Source organism: Amblyomma maculatum, chromosome 2 (genome assembly GCF_055883805.1).
Source record: "Amblyomma maculatum isolate TAMU_Amacu chromosome 2, ASM5588380v1, whole genome shotgun sequence".
NCBI lineage: Eukaryota > Metazoa > Arthropoda > Arachnida > Ixodida > Ixodidae > Amblyomma > Amblyomma maculatum.
The window spans coordinates 104642348-104665907 of record NC_139345.1 but is presented as its reverse complement, the minus strand read 5'-3'; the positions used below and the strand labels follow the sequence as shown (position 1 = coordinate 104665907).

Below are 23560 nucleotides of genomic sequence, written 5' to 3'. Positions count from 1 at the left end.
GCACGTCGCACAGCGACATGGGGCAACAGTTCCACTGCTATCGTTGGCTCTTCTATTTTAATAGCGCATGGTTCGTGGAAACCGGGAGAACAATTAGTCGCATGCCTGCACGGCGTTATCGAAGCAGCGTTATCTAAGCTCGGGACTGCGCTGACAGACAACAGCTTCGCTTTCGCACCCGAGAGGCTCATTTTGCTTTATCGAGAGGAGAAACACGTCCCATCGAGGATCGATCAGTTAGTGCTGCAATAAGTATGGTTCCCGCAATCTACATCTTTGCTGTCTTCGCGGGATTTGTCGCTAGTCAGAAAACCTGCCCAGATGGATCGCTATGCAACACCGGTAAGGGTACACGTTATATGCTTGAATTCATTGCCTGCGCGGTTAGGCACTCGTCGATCGGCGCAGTACCGTTTCTGCTTTTCGTTAACAGTCAAGGTGACAGAGGAGTTCGTTTGTAAGTGGAATTGAGCTCTGGAGGTGTCGGAAGCTTTCTTTCGTGAAGGCTATTGCTTCAGGGCACAGAAGCTTTAGCAAAGAATATTGTCTCAAGGCACAGAAGCTTTAGCAAAGAATATTGTCTCAAGGCACAGAAGCGACGGATGATATGTACGCGAAATGGCTTTCAGAACGAAAGAATTAAGCTATTCAAAATCCAAGGCCTTCTATGGTGGTCACTATTTTACTATATCGGACAATTAGCACCACAGCACTAACAGCGAATAATATATGATAGTTAATTTTCTCTCTCTAGAGAAAGTCTGCGGCTTTACTCTTTCCCATCAGACCTATCAATATGAGGTAATCAGTAGGAGCTATTTTAAAAAGCGGGGGGCCCGGGGGGAAATGGTTGCGGCAGCTTCCCCGTCCAACAAGAGCTTCGTATAGATCCGCCCCTGATCACCGTTTATTTCCTCCTACGTTAACGGTTTCGCAGCTTTACTGATTGATCACATTTGTAAATCAGTAGCACTTAACATGAGCTACATCGTATCGGTCACTTCTGTGCGTCACTCTTCCGTTCACTCTAGATGACACGTGCTGCAAGTTGAAGAGCGGCAAATACACCTGTTGTCCTCTGCCCAACGCTGTCTGCTGCAAGGACCAAGAACACTGCTGCCCATCGGGTTACCTGTGTGACAACGAGACGGACGCCTGCAAACCACCCGGAACCATTGTGCCGGCACACTTGGCATTTCTGTCGCAGGCGCTCGGCAACAGCGGGTCATTAAACCACGTGCTCTGCGATGACTACGGCAAAGCAGCCTGCCTCTCCAGCCACACCTGCTGTACGATGGGCCTGGGGAGGTCCGCCAACCACAGCTGTTGCCCATACAGAGACGCAATGTGCTGCGCAGGCGGAAAACACTGCTGTCCCCGAGGAACGACATGCGACCTTGCTGCGGAGCGGTGCGTCTACAACGAGGCTGCCAAGGAGGCGGCGACCAGCTCGACGAGGCTTCGGTCGGTCAAACCACTCAGCAAGAAGCAAACGACATCGACGGAAACTGTCCTCGCTCAAGGCTTGAAAGACGGCCCACGTCGCAGCGGTCCAGCACTGAACGCCGGCCAGTGCCCATTTGACTTTTATCAGTGTCCCAATAGTATCTACTGTTGCCCCGTGGGCTACTTGTGCACCTTCACAGGCGCATGTGTGCCGAAGCCACGATCGGTGTTCTGGGCTGGCGTGCCCTAGCTGCAGCGCCACGATATCACACCGTCGAAACCCTCAAGCTGATGTCTGCCGGAAGGCGCCGTGTGCGGTGTGACCAAGGAGGATATAAAAAATTGCTGGAGTGGAAGTCAATGGGCTGCGGTGAAGCTTGCGGCGGCCATCTTGCGGTGGGCAAGAAGTGGCCTGCCAGCGCTTGGAAGCGCTGTTCACTTGCGTTGCCAGTTCACTTGCGTTGCTTAAAGGATTTTTAAGTTCTCATGCAATGCTTTGGGCTATCACGTGAGCCATATTGGATATCTCCGAATTGATTTTAATCATCTAGCTTTTTAAAGATATTCATGATATCCGAGTACTGGTAATTGCACAATGGTGACTAAATATTAAAATACATGCTATAGCTACAAGTCGTATATCGTTGGATAGCTTATGCCAAGTCCAACAGCACTAGTCTAGCTGCACGTTTCAATTATTTACCGCTAATTGCGCTAATTATTTACTGCTAATTGCATAATTGTGAATAAATATTAAAATACATGCTATAGCTGAAAGTCGTATATCGTTGGATAGCTTATGCTAAGTCCAACAGCGCGACTAGCTGCACGTTCTAATTTTCACCGATAATGGCGCTAATCAATTACTTTTAATTGCATAATTGTGAATAATAACATGCTATAGCTACAAGTTGTATATCGTTGGATAGCTTATGCCAAGTCCAACAGCACTAGACTAGCTGCATGTTTTATTTACCGCTAATTGCGCAAATTAATTAGTGCTAATTGCAATGATATTAATTTAGTAGAACTGTACTCAATATAAGCTACACCACGATATATGACTTGAAAGGATAGCATTCAATTCAGGTTTAATCACCGTGGACTAATTAGCGGTAATTAATTAAGACGTACAATTAGTCTAAAGCACTTGTACTCGGCATAAGCTATCCAACGATATATGACTTGTAGCCAATGCATGTATTTTAACTTTTATGGACAATTATCTAATTAGCATAATTAATTAGGAATTAAGTCAAGCCAGTGCACTTATACTCGACATATGCTATTTAACGACATATGACTCGATGTGTAAAATCTAAAGTTTATTAGCAGTTAATTCACCTTGTTTAATTAATACTTGCAATTAATTAACACTTGCTCAGCTGGTAGCCCACAACATTGCATCACAACTTAAAAATCCTTTGGGTACTTGAAACCAAGGAGGTTATATTGAAGTTATATAGAAAAGTTGGCTGTGTCAGTGTGACAGTCAGGTTTCTTGCTTACTCCAGTATGTCTCTGAATTGATTTTTGTTCTGACATCTTCCATGACTGATCAATTTCTGTATTTAAAGAGAGTGCATTTAAGAAGATGAATAAACGATAATTGCTGAACTCGTTTTGTCCAACTTTACTTTTCTGCTTTGCGGCAGCTGCATACAGCGCATATTGGTGACAAGATTGGTGCCGATAAAATGAAAAAAAAAAAAAAAAAAAAAAAACTCCCCACTACTCGGATATCTCAGCTTTAAAAAAGCGCAGGTGTTTAAAATCGATCCTGTGATCACCTATATGGCTCGCCTCATAGTCTAGAGTGTTGCATTAGAGCTTGAAAACCCGTTAAACAATTAAAAGCCGCTGTTATTGTCGGCGAACAGCGCTGCGAAGCGCTTGGCAGGCTGCTTCTTGCCCCCCGCAAGATGGCTGCCGTCGGCTTCACCCGAACCCATTGGCCGGTATAGGCGTCCTCCGCTCCAGCAGTTCTTATATAACCTCCTTGGGTGTGACCATGCGCATTACTGCCGGAAAGGCACCCGGTGCGGCGCTGGTGATGACGCCTGCCACAAGCGAAATCGTAGACTTCTCCGTTTGAACGGCACACTCCGGTTTACATTGGTGACATTTGTCAATGACGGTTCGGCCCGATGTAGCGTTTTTTTCTTCTAAACTTGAGGAGTAAATTAATCACAGTTCGCATGAAAATGCGTGTACGGTAAAAGTGTACTTATATGCATGGTTCGTGGAATATGGACACTATACAACTTACTTTCGTCAGATTCATAAGAGGTTTGCTCCTGGGCCACGTGGCTTGTACTATATGCATCACCGCGTTCCAAATTTCTTGAAGAGAACTCTCGTGCTTGCCTAAAGTCCCAAAGATGTTGCAAATGGCGCGCTACGCGGATTGGAAAGAAGCCCAATCCTCGATTACTTTACTTTTAGTGCAAAAACCTTCATACGAACACCAGACCCGAGCAAGTCTTGACAACCATCGTTGTACCTGCCTTACTCCTGATTGGCCCTTCATATCGTGACGTCACAGTACACGTGTCCGATGGTAACAGGTCTACAAACCCCTGATAATTTTAGTGCGAGCTCAAACCAAAAATAGTCGGAGCGGAGCGGATTCGAACACAGGAATTTCTCGTGGCAAGCGAGTACGGAATATCGCCACAGCAGATCACTCCACAAGAAGACTGCAAGTCTGCAGCTTACTCTCGAGCTATGCATTGTATGTTGTCATCTCTATAAACTTCCATGTGTGCGCAAAAGATTTCGCGCGTCCTACCCAACCACTTTTTCAAAGGGTGTACTTGCCTCAAATGGTACGCTAATTATTAAAGGTAGCGTAGAGCTCCAGGTTGCTTTCAGCACTAACGGACGAACTGCTGACACTGTACCACACCGCCAAACCTCTGCAAATCCTGTTCGTGTCTCGAGAGGGATCGACGATTTTTTCGAATTACACGGAGTTCGAATTAAAATGAGACCGGTGTGCAGCGTTGCGCGCGCACGCCGCATGCATGGAAGTCGTGCGTATATATGCGGTCTCTCAGCACCGAGAAATGATGCATTTTCAACGGCCTCAAGCGCGCGCCGACCCGTCGCCCGCTTTTTTCCGGCTGCTAGGCACCCTATCATGGCGCTCACACAAACTGCACCCCGTCCACGGCCGGACTGGATGCGACGTCGCATCATCCAGTCCGGACCCGTTGCGGTAGCTTGTCATGAAGTGTAGCGACATTCGTAGCGCATGCTAGGGAGCGAGAACAAAGCTGGAGCGTAACCGGTTATGGTCGGTGATGTAACATTTCCAGATGGGCTCAATTGAAAAACAGTGCGAGTGGGCCGAAGTACGGTGTGCCCTGGGACAAAACTTTCGCCGGTCAGGTGTGAAACCGAGCCGTCATCCTATCTATAGGCTTTAATCCTAGCCTCCCAACAGCAGCGGTGAGGTATTGATCGCTCCGGCACAGCTTGAGCAGGAAACTGCGTTGCATCGCAAGGGAAACCGTGCGAACAGATAAATGTTTCGACAGTATTGCGTAGCTTAGAGGGTTGAATGTGGAGTCCTTTTATTTCTCAGATGAAGTTTAAACCGAAACCATGCTTTCTTGAAGCAGGACACGTATATGACGTGATGGAGGTGGTGATGTCAGGCGCCTCTGGGATCACATCAAAATGAACGCCCCCGGCGATCAACGCCCCGCCGTACTTCCTAAATGTTTGCATTACGCGGGCTCACAGTTCTGGTTGCTTTTAGGGAGCAGCGAGCTGCGGCCACAAGAATGTCCAATTTAGTAACGCGTACCGTTGCTACTGTTGCGACGCGTGCTTGGTCGTTACTTCCTTGAGTCGCAGGTGCGGCGTGTTTATTTACGGTAAGAGCATGTTAACTCTCCCAGCGTTCTGAAGCTGTACTTCCAGCTAAGAAAAAAATGCGAGCACGGTGGAGCTGCCATGCTGTTTGTTCAATACGGGAAGCTATATATGGTCACGAACCAACCAAGCACGAGCTTGTGTATTTTCAGGATACATAAAATGGTATTTAGAGCAATTTGTAGACACGAGGGGGACAACAGTGAATAAGGCAAGTAATTATACTGGTTAACATCTTTCTCAATTAAGTCAAAATACATTTTCTGAGTGACCAGACAGTTGATTCCACCTAAATTAAACTGGTTGATACCAGCTGAAAAAAAAAATCCTTAAAATTTGGCCACTGAGGGTATTTCAAAATGGGCGATACGTCTCTGCTGATTAGCAAAATAACCATGCTGTTTTAATCAAGACAAAATAACCGTTCCTGTGAAGTCCCCTAAAGCTATTTCATATTCATAATCATTTCTGTGATTCGTGTGCTGCAGTTCCTTTAGGACACTGTGGGCTGAACGACATTACGTAGAAAAACGTTATGCGAGAGTGTCTTCCCCATGTGCCACAACTCCTAGCTCGTTCCTCTCCACCTAGCAGCCTCCGCGAGAACACGGAAGGTCTAGAGACCACGGCCGTGATCAGGGTCGATCAGCGCAGTAGTGCGCGACATACTTATCTGTCACTCGTGCTTTGTGAAACGGCATCTCTGATTTTGATATCGTCGTAATGCCTCCATTCAGAGATGAGAACAAAAGGGACCTCATCGTTTCCCGAGAAAATCAGACGAAGCACACCGGAGAGAAAAAACCGTGAAGGACTATATATGGTTATGTCTTAAAAACCGCAGACGAGAAAAAGTGACCGCGAAAAAGCAAGTTTTGGCAAATTATTTTACTCGGGCCAACTTCTTTTCCAGTAAGTGTATCAAATTTCCTCATGAACATTGATTAAATGTCTGGTTCATGGCGTGATCATAGCTCCTTTTTTTTTTTTTTTTCTAAGTGCGCTTTCTTCGACATCTGAAATTGCCGTCGAGCTAGCGGTGTTATCCACGGTTGAGTTTCGCGGGAGTTTTTATTTCCGATAGAAAGGGCTGCGCTAAGGCGTACATCGCTGAAAACACCTTGGATGGACTATATTTCGAGGAGCTTTATACAAATTAACTTTCCTATTCACAATTGGCGTTTAACAGCGATATATTAAAAAAATTGATTTGTTGATGCCAACAAATTATTCAAGCAGGCGGAACGAAAAAATTACCTGTGGTTACTTTACACGACTGCTATAAATACCCACGATTTCAATTAAGGGGAACTCTAGAGTTTTCTTTTTTAAATCTTGGTGCACCTCAGCTGGGTCGCACAGTATATGTGGACCACTAATTACTTCGAGGAACAATTCAAATACTCACAGAAGCTGTCAAAATGCGGTTCCAGGACTTCCCGAGTCGAAGCGTAGTCATCGGAGCTGCACGCGTGCCGGGGGAAGCCCATTTCCGATGGAATTAAAAGTCGTACAACCAACCAACCAAGCACGCAGATAGCATGCAAAGCCAGTTCGATATCATCGCAACAACCGGTCACGCAGCAGCTCAGGCCGTTGGGACCTTTATCTAGTGAAGTCAGTTCGAAATAAACCGCAAATCAGCTTACCTGTAGCAGTGAATAAGTGTGTCTACAATGGTACCTGCACTTTTTACAAAGGCTGGCGTAGCACGTACAGTTGCATATTCCACCGCGTCGGGCTCACTGGTGAAGCACTCTATCTCGAATGAGACCTCGCACTGCTCACGCTGTAATTCGGACGTCTGCATGCACAAGACGACGATTTCGGCGCGATCATCATTATCTCTAATCTACCAGCTACTTCGGGAACGCAACCGAAAATTTCAACAGTCTGCACACCGAGGTCGTCAGAGAAGAGCTTGTATTGCCCCAGTCGCTGCACTGGTTGAAGCTCAGCTGTATGGTCCTTCAGTTCGATTAAGATGAAATGGTTGGCCACTATAACCCGATCGCTTAAAAAAAAAAAAAAAGAAAACCACAGCTGTTCGACACAACCTAGAAATTTAAGTACTGCATCAAGCGAAAGTGCTGATGTAGTGCCTATAGTCGCATAAAAATTCAGTCTGCAGTAACCGACACACAAGTTCTCAGTGACAGAAAGTAGTCCATTAATATTGGGGCTTTTCTGGTTACTCAGATAAGCTGTCAGACCAAATTAAAAGCGCAATAAGTGCGACCCATCTGGCTTGTTTAGTATCGTATATATTAAAAATTGTTTGTTTACTGTTCAACAGAGTAATACACACGCCGCGTACCACGTACTGCCGATAGTTAGGAATTGCCGCTTTTTTTTAATTGTATCCCACTATAATGCCATCATAACCTTTAATATGGTGATGGTAGCGCCTCGCGACGCGGCGGAGCCAAAAGGTTCTATAGCAATAATAATAATAATAATAATAATAATAATAATAATAATAATAATAATAATAATAATAATAATAATAATAATAATAATAATAATAATAATAATAATAATAATAACCACGATCAAATCGTTCACTGCAGCCGGTTCACTCGTCGATCACAGTCGTTGCAGCTACACTGTAGTTGCAGCCTTCCGCACGTCCTCAGCCGCACCACAGCGTGGCGCCACCAATATTCCAGGCGTCTCTTAGTGCACTCCACCACCGAGTGATTGGCCGAATCCGCTGATGCTTCACACTCGTCGCCGAAACCCAGGACAGCAGGGAGTGTCGATGCCCCTGCGGGAGGAGACAGAGCAGGGCGCTCCAGGGTGCACGTGACTGATCATTTCTTCCACAGCTCCACAAGGGGTGCAATCGGTGCTTATACCGCTCACAAACCTGGCGCGCCACACGCGTGTGCGCAACACTCCTCAGCGGGCCTCAGCCAGCATGCCACTGCCACAGGAGTTGTACCATCGCTCCCGGCCGATTATGGTCCTAGCGGCACAGTAGCGAGGGCCAAGGTGGACTTCGCCGCCGCTCCACTGAGCCACTCCTTCGTTTCGGCCTTCCGCACCTGCTCCTTGATCTTTGCGCTCGCTGCATTACCGGGCTGTGCTGTAGCTGTTGCCATAGACGCGGGCGGGACCTCAAACAGGCGGCGAAGCCAAGGAGGTTATAAAACCTCCTTGGGCGAAGCTGCGCAGTCTGCCTCGTCCACCTCGTTGCGACGCCCTTGCAAATGAGGTGCACCATCATACCACGTGCCAAATTCTCGGTGGGTAGACGGAGGAGCTTGGCCTCAAACCACAGTTTAGCGACGGCTTCTCGCGCTGCAAACGAAGACCATCCCAGGACTCCCTGAATGTCCTACACACCGGGGTGCACCTTGTATTCCCAGGGCCATCCGCCCCGCGTCCCTCTGCCGCCTCTCCAGGAACTCCGTAGTCCCAGCAGAGAGACACAACGCATCGTTGGCATGTTGGTCAAATATTTAGGGGAATCCCCCAAGGTGGAGTAGATTTGTAATAAGGGAGTAATTACTCATTGCATCCACCCAAGCGCAGCCATACGGCTACAAAGGAAAGCCGGATCAGGACGAATTTTTCTTTAACTACGAAGTTTCTGAGAAAGCTGTATAGCTTTCCTTTGTAGCCGTATGGCTGCGCTTGGGTGGATGCAATGAGTAATTACTCCCTTATTATAGTTGGCATGTGTTGGCACCGCCACGATCTTCCGCAACGCGCGTACCACCTCGTATTTGTTATATGCCCGCAAGGACTGGCGGCCCAGGACTCCCCTTTCCCTTGCTGCTTTCCCTCTGATGGCTCTCTCCTGTGCCGCCAGATAGTCTGCTCCTGAGCCGAGGCGCACGCCCAAATACTTAGTGACTTCAGCCATGCATACAGGGCCCCCTTGCAGCGTCCAAGTCTGCTGCTGACTCCGCTCCTCCTCTCCCGACATTACTACCACGTATTTCGCACTTCGTCATTCCCGCGCCACAAATATCAAGAAGCTATTGCAGCTCTTGTGGTGAGCCTGCCATCACCGCAAATATCGTCCGTGTACACTATAGTGCAGGAATATGACGCACGACTTGCTGCCCGGCCTCTAGATGTTCCAGCTTGTAGTCAACACCAGACACCTCCAAGCTGTGTGTCACGTCTGCAACATACAGCATAAAGAGAAGCGGTGAAAGGGGGCAGCCCTGCCGCAGGCCCCGCGGAACCTCTGCCGGTGCCGTGCTCACATCGCCCCACTCAACTCGCGCTGACTCCACTGTACACGGCCCGAAGCAAGTCCACATCCGCCCGTGATCCAGCAGCAGCTCCCATTACAGCTCTCGATATACGCAGTCGTACGCCTTAGAAATGTCGAGTAACGCCACATAGAACGGGCTCCCGGCCTTCAGGGTGATCTCGATGCGTTGTGTAAGAAATAAATTGTTCTCAATGCGTCTGCCGACCCGGAAGACCGTCTGTAGCTCTCCCAGGATTCTCTTCCGCTCTGCCCGGCTCTGCAGACGATTCCTAACGACTTGCATCGTCATCCGGTAAAAGACCGGCGTGATTGCTACGGACCTGTAATTGACCATGTCCATTTCATTGCCAGTGGGCTTATACAACGGGCGCAACGGGCGTACTCTGCCGAGATTCCAGTCCGCAGGGATCCGGGCTTCCACCAGCACTTGGGATATCAGATCACCCACCCTCTATCGTGCCTTGGGCCCCAGTGCTTTGACAAGGCTCATGGGGACGCTATCACAATCTGATGCTGTCCCTGCGTCCATCTTCTTCTTTTCCGCTAGTTCGAGCTCTCTGTCGGTCGGCGCAAGGCGCAGGCCGTCGGGAACGACGGTGGTGTCGTCCAGAGTAGTCGTGTCCCTAGCTCTTCGTAAGACCCGCTCGCCAGCGATGAGCACTGGCGCTCTTTCATCATATTTCAGGAGCGACTTCCACCAAGTCTCCAATAGAGACAAGCATGCGTGACCCTCCACTCCCACTGAGCACAGAATATCTTGTAGCTGTCTTGATATGTCTATATTGGTCACATATATCTTGAGCTATCAAATACATCTACAAGACGTCGCTTGGTGCTAGTCTAGAAGACATCATCGGCAAGATGTCTGGAATCTGTCTAGTGAAGAATTTTTATGTCTTCAGCTACGCAAGACAGTTATTAGCCGGCTAGCGCCAGATGTCTTCTAGAGTTCTGCTTCAGAAGTCTACCATACTTCCTAACAAGACGTTTCAGGGTCACATATGCGCCTATAGTGCAATATGTACACAATTTAACTGGGCGACACTGTTCTGCATACTCTAAGTATAAATTGTCGAAGGTTTGTTCTAGCAATTTTTCAGCTTGCAAAATACTGTATCCAAAGTGCCTGCGCTTTTGAATTAAGCATGCAATTTGGGCTGTTTCCAGCATGCAGGACCAATATGGCACCAAGAAATGCTGTTTAGGCGATGGGTATCTGAACATAATGTACAAAAGCCGCTGACACCTTCATTTCTGCAGCTGATAGCCACACGCGTACTGTGTTCGACCTCACTGGGCGCAGTCCAGTCCGCCGGAAGACTTCTAACTCCGAGTGTTCACAACGACAAAGTAAGCTAGCGATGTATCCGTGTGTGATAAAAGCCAGTAGTTCGCACAGAGGAAAGATTTGTTGTGCCGATGTTAATACGGAACGCCAGCTATGCACGATCCGCCATTCCCAAACTTCGCGCGCCGTGGCCTTTTCGCACCCCTCCTCTTTACAGCGAGATAGAAAATAGTGCGCCAAAATAATTACGCAAGACGCAGGTTGTATTTACCGTTTTGAAACAAATACGCCATAAGCAACAGTTACATTTTACTTGTATAGCTTGTTTTATGAAATATATTTCAGATTTCTATTGTTTTTAAAGTTATTGTATCAATGCGCTGCTCGGCGGCTGGCCATTTCAAATTTTCGTCGTGTCTAGTCGTGTCTGCACGTTAGGCCGTTGGTTTGTGACTGCGTTGAAAATGTATCCCGCACAGCGGCTGCTGCTTCTGGCTGCAAGGCAAGCTTCGCTGGGTGAGTAAGAAATTGTTTCTTCTAAATGAGTCACTTAATGGAGCAGTAAAGTGACTGAGTGTTTTCTTTTTCCGATAAAAATGCTGCAAGGACCGTTGTTTGCATCCGCCGGCGCAGGCTGTGTGGGCGAGCAAGATAGCGCGCGCGGACCGTTTAGTCAGTACGAAAGGCGGTGTTTTATGGCGCATCTACAGTTTTGTGCATGCAGGAAGGTTTTTCGCTTGTAATTCCACTCGCCGCGTTTCGTGAACTGCCATTGGCGGCGGAACCTCGCTATGTAATTCTTCAAAATGAGCTTGGCGATCCGACGTCTTTCGTTGATTGCCGCTGGTTCTAACACTTTCCCAGGAAACACAACTGAGCACGAAAGTCTGCATGCTTAGTGTGGCCTTCACTCTGCAGCAAGATACAGAAAATACGCACCGTCGAGTGGAAGCCGTGCATTGTTTCTCAGCCTGCAGAGCTCTATACGCGCTAAGTTATGCCGCGGTTGCGAAAAAGAAAGAGAACGATCTCAATAAACCGCCTTAGAGGGGAGGGTAAGGTGCATTCTGGCTACAGCGACTCTCCCAACTGCTAGCAAAATACTCTCGGCCTGTTCACAGGCACAAGTTGAAACACATAGCGAGATAGGAACGGCGTACAAACATTCTGCAGTGATTTAATTTTAATAGTTCATAAAATGTTTAGTCAGCCATTACATTGCCGTGATTAAGTGATTTTACATTTTCATATAGTCAGAAAGCACAATTTAGTTCTTTTTAAGTTCCTGAACTGCATGCTGTGGGATGTGCTGGTGCTCTATTTGCTTTGGTCCTCAGGTTTTTTTTTTTTTTTTTTTTTATTGGCGGAAATGTTTTAAGAAATTAAGCTTCAGTTGAATTGGTACAGAAAGAAATCGAAAGCAAATCTTTCGGACGGACCTCATATAACGAAAAGCCTATTATAATACACAAAAACATATCAATTTCATTTGTTTTCTTGCTTCAGGGCCAATAGACTCTTCCTATCCAGAACTGGGAAAAGAAAAGAGAGTACTGAATCATAACTTACTTTTAAGGCGTATAGAATTTAGCCATGTTATAAATGGGTTCAGTGTATGCCTTCTGGCTGTCCTCAACAACAAATCACACCTCCAACCAAATTGTTACGTGGTGACAAGCAAAGAGACGGCACAACATGGTTACAGGATGAACAATGATTTTATGGCTGGCCTAGCACGAGGTCTCCTCTCACGCCACTTCTCTTCCTATCCAGAACTGGGAAAAGAAAAGAGAGTACTGAATCATAACTTACTTTTAAGGCGTATAGAATGTAGCCATGTTATAAATGGGTTCAGTGTATGCCTTCTGGCTGTCCTCAACAACAAAGCTGTGACTCCACGCAAACCTTTTGATAGCATATGGACTCCTCCCGAAGTGAAAGTGTTTGGCATCAAAGGTGAAATACCTTCAATTAATTTCAGTTCAGTCGTTCAGTCGTGTCCGACTCTTCGTGACCCTATGGACCATGTCACGCCACGCTTTCCGGTCTCTCACTATCTTCCTAACAACACATAACTTTATCTGCAGTGCCTCGAGGATGCCATCTAACCATCGCGTTCGCTGCCTACCCCTTCTCAACCTTTCCCAACATCAAATCTTTCTCCAGTGACACCTCTCTTCTCATCAGATGACCAACGTAGCTGAGCTTTAACTTTAGAATTAATTAACTTAGAATTAAGTTTAGAATTTAGAATTTAATGCTCTTTTTCACATTGTGCTGTTGTGTCTGTGCTTGGTGCTCTTGTTATTTTGTGTCTGCGCGAAGTAAACAAAACACTTACCCAACAGCTCAAGCAAGTGAGCTATGCATTCTTTTTTTTTTTGCTCTGGGTGCATGCTCACTGTTTAAAATATTGCTTTCATTTGTTCTAGGAAAAACTGGTGATGCATTCATACATAGGTACCTACATATATACATGCATAGATACATACATAGGTAATGCATCCATACATAGATACATGATACATAGATTTATTTCTTCTCTACATATGTCGAATGAAACACTTAGTAAACTCAGAGGCAGGAACCTTACCCAGCATAGAAAGTGACTCTCAATAAAAAAAAGAAATGTATATAAATCAGGAAAATGGTGGTTCTCTTCAGGTGTGTCTGTTGGTGAAGACAAGAAAATGTTTTAGCCTTCGAGGTCATCAAGGAGTTATTAATATACATATATTATACTCAGCACTATTTTGTGCTGCTAGTGCGTGTCTTGGTTAAACATATTTCTATTGTGTACTCAGTACTCTCAACCTTATGTGACATATTTTGAGGTTAAATTCTTATCCTATGTTTTGTAGTCAGTGATTTGCTTTATTAAACTTCACAGGAAATCTTTAAAGCATTGGAACACCTTGCAGGTTGCCACCACCTCCACGGCTGCCTAGCAACTATCCTTTTCCTGTCTGTGCTGCAAACAACTTAGCAATGAGGGCCACAGGACTGACATCTCACTGGGCAGTCGCGGGCTACTGACTGAATACACAGGTATGGTTTGACTGTGCCAAAAACTTAGAGTTGCCAACAGTGGGACTTTTTCCTTCTGTTTGGGAGCTCATATATCTAAATCGTGCTTTTGATTTTAATCCTGGCAGGTGTGACATGGAAAGCCTTCAACACCAATGAAACTTAGTTTTGCCGACGTCACAAAAGAGTGGTTGGTGTTTGCCTTGTGACAAAGACCAAGTCCACATCCAAAGGCGCTGCACAGCCACCATGAACAGTGCCACAATAGCAAGCAGCTGGGATCAAGGCACCTTCTGTTCTCATTTACAACTCAAGTTTGAAGCTTTGTAATTTTGCAAAGGTAGGCCTCCAACAATTGACAGAGAGGAGCCTCCCAATCAGTTGAGCCACAAAGGAATTCCCCCTTTCATGGCAGTAGGTGACAAAAAGAGGCAGTGCAGCTGGTGTTCAGTACCGATAAAGAAAAAGCTGCCCAGCCTAGTTAGCTGTGGACAAGGGCTGGAGTGGGACCAGTGTTGAGAACGATCTGATTGGCAGAAAAGCCTCCTTTGAGGGATATTTGCCCCTTCATTCTTAATTTGTAACTGACTGCAGTGGATCTGATAACCCCGGAAGTTTTCTTTTTTTTTTTTTCAATTTTCTCTGCCCTCTAGGGTTGTACAGAATAACAGATGCACAACCCATGCCAGCTCCCTCATTTTACGATGCTTTCATGCCAGAATGTTGGCAGTGGTATTCAGACCTTGTTTCGTTTTTCAATGCCTTTTCTCCATGCATAATAACAGGCTATTTAGCGTAACACAGTCGCACACAAGACAGAGGACACCATCAGCACTTACAACTGTTCAGCGGAAAGCAGCCGATATACATAGCCTACTCAGGTGATGCGCACGGGTACAAGGCAACATGGAAACAGCACCATTTTGTCAAACTATGCGTGAGAAATTTTTCTTCAGTCTCATAAGAAAAACCAATTTGCTGCTGACACAGCTGTAACCTGCTTTTTATATGAAGGGCTTCTAGTGTTTCATGAGCCGTTACCCACAGTTTTCACAATTGGTGCAAACCCTACGGTGCAAGAGAAGTCGCTCACCTTCATTGTTAATGTCTTTTGCATGTTCCCTACGTTGGCCATTGACGCAGAATCCTGCTTGTGCAAAATAAGATTTTTCTACATGACAGTAGAATTTTATAGACGGTGGTGCACTTTACGAAATGCTGGCCATGTCTCTTCTGACAGCCGACCTGTTTGCTTTCGTAGCTTATGTGATGGCTTAGCTGAGCAAGCTTTCAGGGAGCAGAGGATACCATCTATACATTAAACAGGTTTGAGCTGTGTCAGTGACACTCCAGCTTTTCTTTGAGGCTGAACAGATATTTCTCATACGTGCTTTGATAAGATTGGTGCTGTTTTCCTGTTGCCTTGTACATGTGCACATCAGCAGTGAAAGCTATGCATCGACTGCTTTCCCCTAAATAAATAGTTGTAGTAAGTACACGTGGTGTCTTCTTTCTTGTGTGTGTCCGTGTAATGCTAAATACCTTTTTTATTTCTGAAAACCAACTATCTCAGCAGTTAACTTCCTTCTTTTTATACCAGCAGAATGTGAAGAGCAGCACCGTGTGCAAGACTGAATTTTATTCTCTCTCTTTTTTTTTTTTGCTGTGCCTTCTGTACTCCTCGCAAGCTGTTTGCTGCACTACAAAAGGTAAGGACAGTTTGTGCCATCATGGCTGGTTCATGCTGCCCTTATCTTTTGTAGTGCTGCAAACAGCTTTTGAGATGGAATATAGTAGGTTGGTATGTACAATGACAGGGATGCGAACCTTTTGCTCCTTCCTTTTTTTTCCTTATGGTGCCTTCTAGTGTTTCTTGTAGAGTGATGTAATACCCTTACCTGCTACCTTTTCCTTAGTACTTTTTAGTTATGATAGTAGAATGTAACTATGACAGGCATGCAGCCATTGCATTTTTATTTTTCAGTGCATTCTAGTCATGCTAACAGGAACAGCAGCAGTGAAGCAGTCTTGGCTTCTTTTTTTTTGCAGTGTAGATTTTTTAATGGATTTGATGTTGTGCCTATTGCTCAAGTGTTTGTGCAGTTTCTACAAGATGTATGTATGACCAGCATTCAGTTGGTGACATGCATGCACATATAGTATGAAATGCAACACGTGATGATGGTCCTTTGTGAAAGCGCCTTTTTCTGTATACTGAAGCTTTTTCATTCGAATTTGTTGCTTTGTTTTATTTTGTACAAACATTATGCAGATAGTTCGTTCAACCACTCAACCAGTTTTGTACACTTTTGCATACCTATCCCTGTTTATTTCTAGTCATTTCCTGTTCTTGTTTGGAGTATGGATGTTGTCATTCTTTTGTAAACAGATCATTTTAAGCTTGGAGAGAACTGCATTATTATTTTGTCATTTTCATACCACTTGTAGTGTCTAGTTTCTGTGCTTGTAACTTCGTAGCGCATTGTTGAAAAAAAATCAAATATATGATTTACACATTTTGTTTCCTAGCACCTTTTGTAGTTATTGCCGAATCTCCCAAAGAGCACCCAACCATGGCTGTCCACCGTACAGTGTGGCATGTTTTGTAACAAAGAATGTGTACAGTTCTCACTTAGTGTTTGCAGTTTTAATGTCTGTGAGAATGAATGACAATGTGCATCATTCTTTACATGTCATGTGTTCATGAGTTGGCTCTTTCTGGTGTTTTCTTCCTTGGTACAATATTAGGCTTCAGAGAACCACATTTTTTAATTTGCATACTGTTGCTTGTGGCTTTCCTTGCTTTTAACATGCATGAGATTGTTTAAGTTGCCTATTTGCAATGTATAATGTTGAGGAAATTAAAGAGTTCTGTAGTTTACTCATCTCATTTTCTAGCATTGGGTGCAGTTACTACCAAACTTTCTAAAGAGCACCTGATGGCCATTAACAGTGAAATGTGGCACGCTTTGTAATAAAAACATACAGTTCTCATTACTAGACAACAGTTGTAGTGCGTGAGAATTAATGATTTACAATTGTACATCAGTTTAGCTTGCATCATAACTGAATGTGTGAAAGAGCACTGTGGGTGTGTGACGGCAATGCAGCTTTAGTTGTAGCATCTGATGAGACTATATTTTTGTCTGGCAGTGGTGTTGAAAACCTCTGCAAATACATAAGCATTTCAGACAGTTTTGCGAGAAATAGCAGGGAATAAATAATTTAGAGCATTGCAGGAGATTCTAGAGCTCATTTTAGACATTCAGAATCTATTTTAATGATCTCTAGATGATGACTTGCAAGACGTCTTGCAGCTTAAAAAAGTGGGTGCATTAGCTGAGCTAGAAGGCAGCTACAAGAAGTACCAAGACATATAAAAACATCTTTCATATCTTGTCAAAGCATCTTTTAAATGTCTATCAGCTGTCTTGGGTGCCACTTCAGATGTCTATAAGGTGACTTGTTTATCTTGGGCAAGATGCCTTATAGCTATCTGCTAGACTGACTTACGTTTAGTAAGTTATTTGTCTTCCAGATTTCTAGGAGATATCTTGCAAGACGTCTTGTAGCCTAAAAAAGTGGGTGCATTAGCTGAGCTACAAGATCACTACAAGAAATATCAAGACATCTGGCAATGTCTTGCATATCTTGTCGAGACATATTATATACGTTTAGTAGCCATCTCAGAGGTCTACTGAGACATCTATCGGGCATCTTGCTTGTCTTGGCAAGACAGTTTGTAGCTGTCTCATAGATGGGTTGGTGTTTACTGGGCTGTCTCTGCGTTTTCTGACGCGCGGAGCCACTTCTGGGCGGATACACTCCTTCCCGCCTGAACATGGCCAGAAACGCTGCGGGGCCTGTTTACCTGCCTTCTGCAGGTCTGCCATAATCCGCTAGTTCAGGCTTCGAATTCTGGTCTGGACCAGGGTAGCTGCCTCCCTTTTACAGTCTAGAAAATTATTCCATGCCGCCGCCGTGACCACCTGGTCGACCTCCTTACTGAGATGTCGGTGTCGCCGGCTGGCTTCCTGCTTCTTATTTATGGCCACCTCCACCGTCCACCACGGTTTCGCTCGGTGTCGGCCAGCCCTATGTACCGGACACTCTTGCAGCACCTCCGCCAAAATCGCCACCATCCGCTCATAATTAAGATTCCATCCCTTCTGCCCTTTTCCCCAGACGCGGCACCATCAGCTGGAGATCGCGTTCAGAGGTGTGTCGTGGCCCCCGTCCCTCGTGCCGGGGGACGCTCTGGCGTCGTCGGCCAAAAACTAGGCGAAAACTGTTATGGTCACTGGCCAGGTTCCCACATCCATCCTCGTCAATGATCATCCTGTCCAGAGCATTGTACAGCCTGTCCGACACCAAGCAGTGATCTCTGCAGGATATCCTGTTCCGGGCCGCCCACGTGAACGCTCCTAGGCACGTCTCCGTCAAATTGACAATCTTTAGGCTTTCTCTCTCGGCCAATTCCTCGAGCCGCCTGCCGTTAGCGTCCGTGTGACCATCCAGCTTTTATGTGCGCATTAAAATCGCCAAGATCAGTATGTCGGACCGATGCCTTAGCTCCCGCACATCCGTACTGAGGTATGAGCTGAATTCCTCATTCTGTCCTGCCGGCGCTTCCGACCACCAGTACACTACAGCCATAGCCACTGGTGCTCTTTGCACTACGGGCGCTCACGTATCCAATGTCGGTTGTCCCTCCACACGCATCCAATCCCTCCTCCTTGCCTCTCTCTTGCTAGTCGGTTGCAGCCTGAGGGGGGGGGGTTCTCATCCCGAAAGTGTGTTTTCACCACAGCGAAAATTGTGAATCCTTGGTCGCGCACTTCCTTCGATAGTTCCACCCATTTCTGCTCTCGTCTGGCTCCCCGCATATTCAAGAACCCGATCTCTATACCTGCGTCCTAGCTGTCGCTTGCAACGGGGCCCTCGCGTCGCCGCTGGGTGACCCCGGTTCTGTCTACTTTTGTTGCCGACTGTGGTTATTCTTGCCTTGGGAGTTCTGCAAGAATATCTTCCTTGAGGCCTTCATCAAAGTCTGCTCGCTGAGCGCCTTTCTTGGACACGGCCGGGTGTACGTGGCCTGTCTTGCGGGTGTCGGGTCAGCCCTAAAAAAGCACACGCACGGCCACCCAGTTTCTTTCTCAGTTGCGAATAGTGGCTATGCTGCGAATAGTGGCTATCTTCTCAGGTCCCCTTCCATGTGTCCAGCGACCCTGAGAAATTCCACCTGAGGTCCCAGATCCTTGCACACTACTTGTAGTGCCAAGTTCCATTCCTTTCTTCTGTCCTTTGCGCTCTCTTCCTTATCAGCTACCTCTGGCACAGCATACACGTGCACCAGATTACTACGCGAGAACCGCCTGACCCACTGGCCAATCTTTTCCCGCACATACTTCGCTTCGGCCTAGGGATCAGAGTTACCTTGCACGTCGGTTTGGCCCGCATGCAGTACGACGAGGTGTTCCTCTCCCCCGTGTGTTTTGACCGACTGCACGTTGTCCACTGTACCCCTTCAACGTGGCGCGTGGCTTAGTCTGAGATATTAAGCGACTATCCTCACGAGTTACTGCGAGAGCATTCGGCTTCATTCTTTCTGAGTTAAGTCGCCCACCACGAGCACTCAGCGATGCGTCTTCGGTAGGGGTCTCGTGATCATGTGCTCTTTATTTGCATCTCTTTGCTAGTCTTAGTGATGCACCGGTTGGAGGATGCTCCGATCTTGGAGGATGCACCGGTTTCCCCACGCGCTGCTCCCGCTTATAGCGGGCTACTGGGCAGTCCGCCGGCCCCTATCGCAGCTCCCTGTCGGATTGCCCGATGATCACCAGTCTCTCGTTGAGCTGGGTCTCCTGCTTGGTCCGATACTCTATCACAGTATCTTCACAGTACGATCGAGCCTTCGGCTGCAGGCACTCCCGAGAACTTTAATCTGGAGGCACCGACTGCAAACCCCTGTCCTGATCTTCCTGACTGGGAGCTGCCTCTCCGGGCATCAATTTACTTTGCTGTCCGGTCGCCATCAGCTGATCCACCATCTTCTGCAGCTGCATTAAATGAGCTTCAATCGCACTGCTGCTAGAGGCCTCCTGTTGCATCTCAACTCGCACCACTTGCGGCTCCAGTTACTTGGCTTCAAGAGAGAGAGAGAGTAAACTTTAATTGGTTATCGGAATTGCGTGGGTGATTTACTCAGTCCGGGACACCATGGGCTTGGGCTGCCTCCCGGGCCCTGGTGAGCAGGCTGCGCTGTTCAAATAAACCCATGTACTCCGCTTGGCTGAGTGCTCGAGCTTTATATTTCTTGCTCTTTGCAGTTCCATATCATGTGCAAGATGTCCGAGACTTCACCGCATGCAGCGCATGTGTTATTTTTTAATTATTCGGGCAATGTTTTGAGGTACTTTGCTAGGTTTGGAAATGTCCTAGCCTGTATGTTCCTCCACACTACGGCCTCCTGTCTGCTGAGGTCTGTGTGGTTCTGCGTATCGTTTTCTTCCTAACTTGAAGTATTGTATTAGTTCCACGTATGTGAGAGGGGATGAAGGCTCTGGGGCAGCCAGCGCAGGTGCCCGGAAAGTATGCCCTCGGGCTATCCTGTCGGCCGATCTCCATCTGGAAACTTCGTCCTGCAGCCGCAATGCACAGCTCTCTTGGCAGGCGCGGACAGCTTAGACTATCTCTCCCTGTAACAGCTAGGTTAATGCGTACGCATTGTCGGCACTCCTGCTGTGCCTCCCTGGCTTCCTCCACAATTCTCAAAAGGCGTTGCCTGTAGATCCAACCATGCGCCGCATTTGGGACATGCCACCCAGTTTTCTCCGTCAGGCACAGCCGTCCGCTTCGCTCCGTGTTTTGCCCATCACGCCGGAAAGCTGTTACTCGCACGGCCGCAATTACTCGAAGGTAACACAACACCATCACACCTCGATCCCACCAGCACTCGGGGCTCTCTTGACCTCACTGCCCCACCTGGTCATTGACTCGGAATACACACTGGCAATCAGTGCTGCCAGAAGCGCAATTTTTTTATAGTTGCTAATATTTGTTATCGAGTGCGGAAGAAATGCCGCAGATTCAACACAGTTGTAAAGGTCGATGTAGAGCTAGGTGAACAATCTGTAGGAATTTTTTTCTTCCAAAAGAGTTTATACTTATTTAGCGGCCCCTTGACTAGAAGTCAGACTGTCATTTTTATAGGCTAAGTGGAACTCAGTTTGCTTTCGAGCCACCCCCATATTCTTGCTCCGTAACCTTGAGCTACATTCGATCTTAATATCTGCCAGTCCCAGCTCCATTCATAGCAGCCATTCCACGACAACCAACAAACGCTATGTCGACAAACGACAAAGTAACCTATAAATGCTACACTGTTACGAGACAAGCTCGATCACTTGTCTGCATGGCGTTGTCAAATCGCTTTCCATTGAGTACATATGCATGCCTGCACAGTCAACAATGAAACAATTTGCGAATACCGACTGCAGCCTTAGCAAACTGAAAACGCAGCACAGCATGTATGCATGCCACGATCGGAATGCATCCGCTCCAGCTGCGCGGCGGCGAGCTTATCCCATCAGCAGGAGTGCTCCAATTGCCGCGAGTGGCACGGGCACCCCTTTTGGCACTTGTGAGATGTCGAAATTAAGTTTGCCTGTTTTCTACAAAAGTACTGAACCGGCAACAGTGAACGTTTGCATGTGGCATGTGATGTTAATGTTACTCTGCTGAAAAGCAAACAGAATTAGTTTTGATATATCAGCCTATACTAAACAACCCAGATCGAATCACCAATGCTTATTTGGTCTGACAGGTTAGGTTTGTATTTAACTAGAAAATGCTTAACAGCAGACTAGTTCCTGTCATGGAGGAATTGTGTGCAACGGTTGCTGTACACTTGAGTCATATCAGACTATGGAACTTATGCTGGCTTATGCTAAGCTTGTGAAACTTGTGAAGATTGTGAAGCTTTTGCCTCCAAACACGTAGCTCGTTGTTCAGGCGTTTCATTTGCCCGAGCAATTCTAGCGACCTCGGGGTCGGCTCGAAGATGCCATTTCCTTCTTTTTTATGCCAACTGCGAGCGAGCTCCACCTCTGATGGACACACAAGTGTGACGCACAGTCCTCCGATTGGTCATATCTGTGACGCGACGCGCTCTGATTGGCTACAGCTATGTAACAACGTCAAGCGATACTCGGATGCTAAGCACGAAGAGTGGCAGTTGAACACACTGGGCAATCGGCTGCGGCGACGGTCTTGTCCTCTAAAGCACTGGTGAGCGAGATAAATCTGCTCACGTTGCAGCGGGATGGAAACAAGTCTAGGCCAAATTTATTTTATTCTCTTTCAAGGCCAGAGGTAGAGGTGTGTACAGGGCGAAATGTTGAGTTCGAATCTGGCCCAGCCCGCTGCTCAAAGTTAAATCCCAGCCCAGCCTGACACTGAAAGGGCCCGAGCCCGGCCCGCTGAAAAAACTTGTGGCCCGGCCTGGTCCAACATGCTATAATTTGAGATGAAGCAACAATACAGAAACAAAAAATTCAGAATGAGCTTAATACCTTGAAATGTTGGGTTCTCACACTTAAGATGAAAAATTAGTAGTACATATATAGGATTACAGGTATTTCATTCTAACTTATTATGCAAAATAAGTTCTGCATTGATGAAGATACAGAGCTCTACAAAGGAAATCCGAAACTTGAATCTCGTAGCCCATAAGCGACACCTCTGCTCGGTCATTACAGCTAGCAATGATCCGCTCAAGGCGAGGAGGCGTGCAGGAAAGGCGGGTCAATGCCGAGAAAGAACTTGGAAGTTCTCACGTGGGAAGGACGTGGGAAAGTGCAGTGCAATCTAGATACTTATCGCACCATGGTGGTATTCACACTTTCACAAAAGTTTCAAGTGCTAGGAATCAGGGTGCCCAAAACGATCCGGCCCGCCCGAGAAAAATGCACCTTGACCCGGGCCCCACCCAAGTCTGTGCACAGCTCTAGTCAGAGGCGCTGCACAAACAGACTGACAGGCAATGGCATTTCGCCCAAATGGGAGACCAGAGCAGAAATCACTAAGTACGCCTTCTATTAAACAGTATGTTTAAAAGAAAGATGAAGATACCAGACGAAAATTGAGTTCAAAGGCACCATTTTATTAGTCAAGAAGACCATCTTTGTTTGCACCCTTCAAGAGGACGGCAAAAAATCTCACATTACTACCAGGAAACAGTGTCCCCTACCACTCAGCACACACTGGGTGGAGTGTGCGTTTCACTGTTGCACAGTGCAACCAAATGACGTACACTGTTGCACATTTCAGGCATCCTCAACTAAAGCTAATGACACCACACAAAACTATAGTGGCTTATTGCTCCTGCTGTTGCATCTGGAGCCCGTGACCGTGTGTCTATTAAAACAGGCATGCACACACACAGCACGAATACAGTCATTAAACATGAAGCCTAGCTGTGTGCGCTAATATCTAAACAGAAACAAGGGTAAAAGAAAAGTAATATGTTGTGCTACTCAAACTACTTAAGTAGTTTCTGCAATATGATGTGCACTACAGTGTGGTGAAAGGTATTCTGCTTGCAGTTCCTGTCCATATGCTTCTCAAAAAGGTTAAGTCATTTCCTATTCACGGAGCAAGACTGTAACAGCTGCAGTGTGTCAACA

At 46.6% G+C, this 23560-nt stretch overlaps 1 protein-coding gene and 1 long non-coding RNA gene across 2 annotated transcripts; both read left to right on the top strand.

Annotated features, from left to right (window-relative positions):
• The first annotated feature begins 183 nt into the window (after positions 1–183).
• On the top strand, positions 184–4245 carry LOC146199464 (uncharacterized). The gene is made up of 2 exons (XM_084594951.1): positions 184–342; positions 1032–4245. Exons 1-2 carry the CDS (start codon positions 255–257, stop codon positions 1694–1696), a joined length of 753 nt encoding a protein of 250 aa, XP_084451077.1. The 5' UTR covers positions 184–254; the 3' UTR covers positions 1697–4245.
• A 6381-nt stretch (positions 4246–10626) lies between these two features.
• Positions 10627–16764, top strand: LOC146199463 (uncharacterized). The gene is made up of 3 exons (XR_014705082.1): positions 10627–11363; positions 13769–13895; positions 14003–16764. It is a non-coding gene; the product is annotated as an uncharacterized LOC146199463 (long non-coding RNA).
• Positions 16765–23560: the final 6796 nt, after the last annotated feature.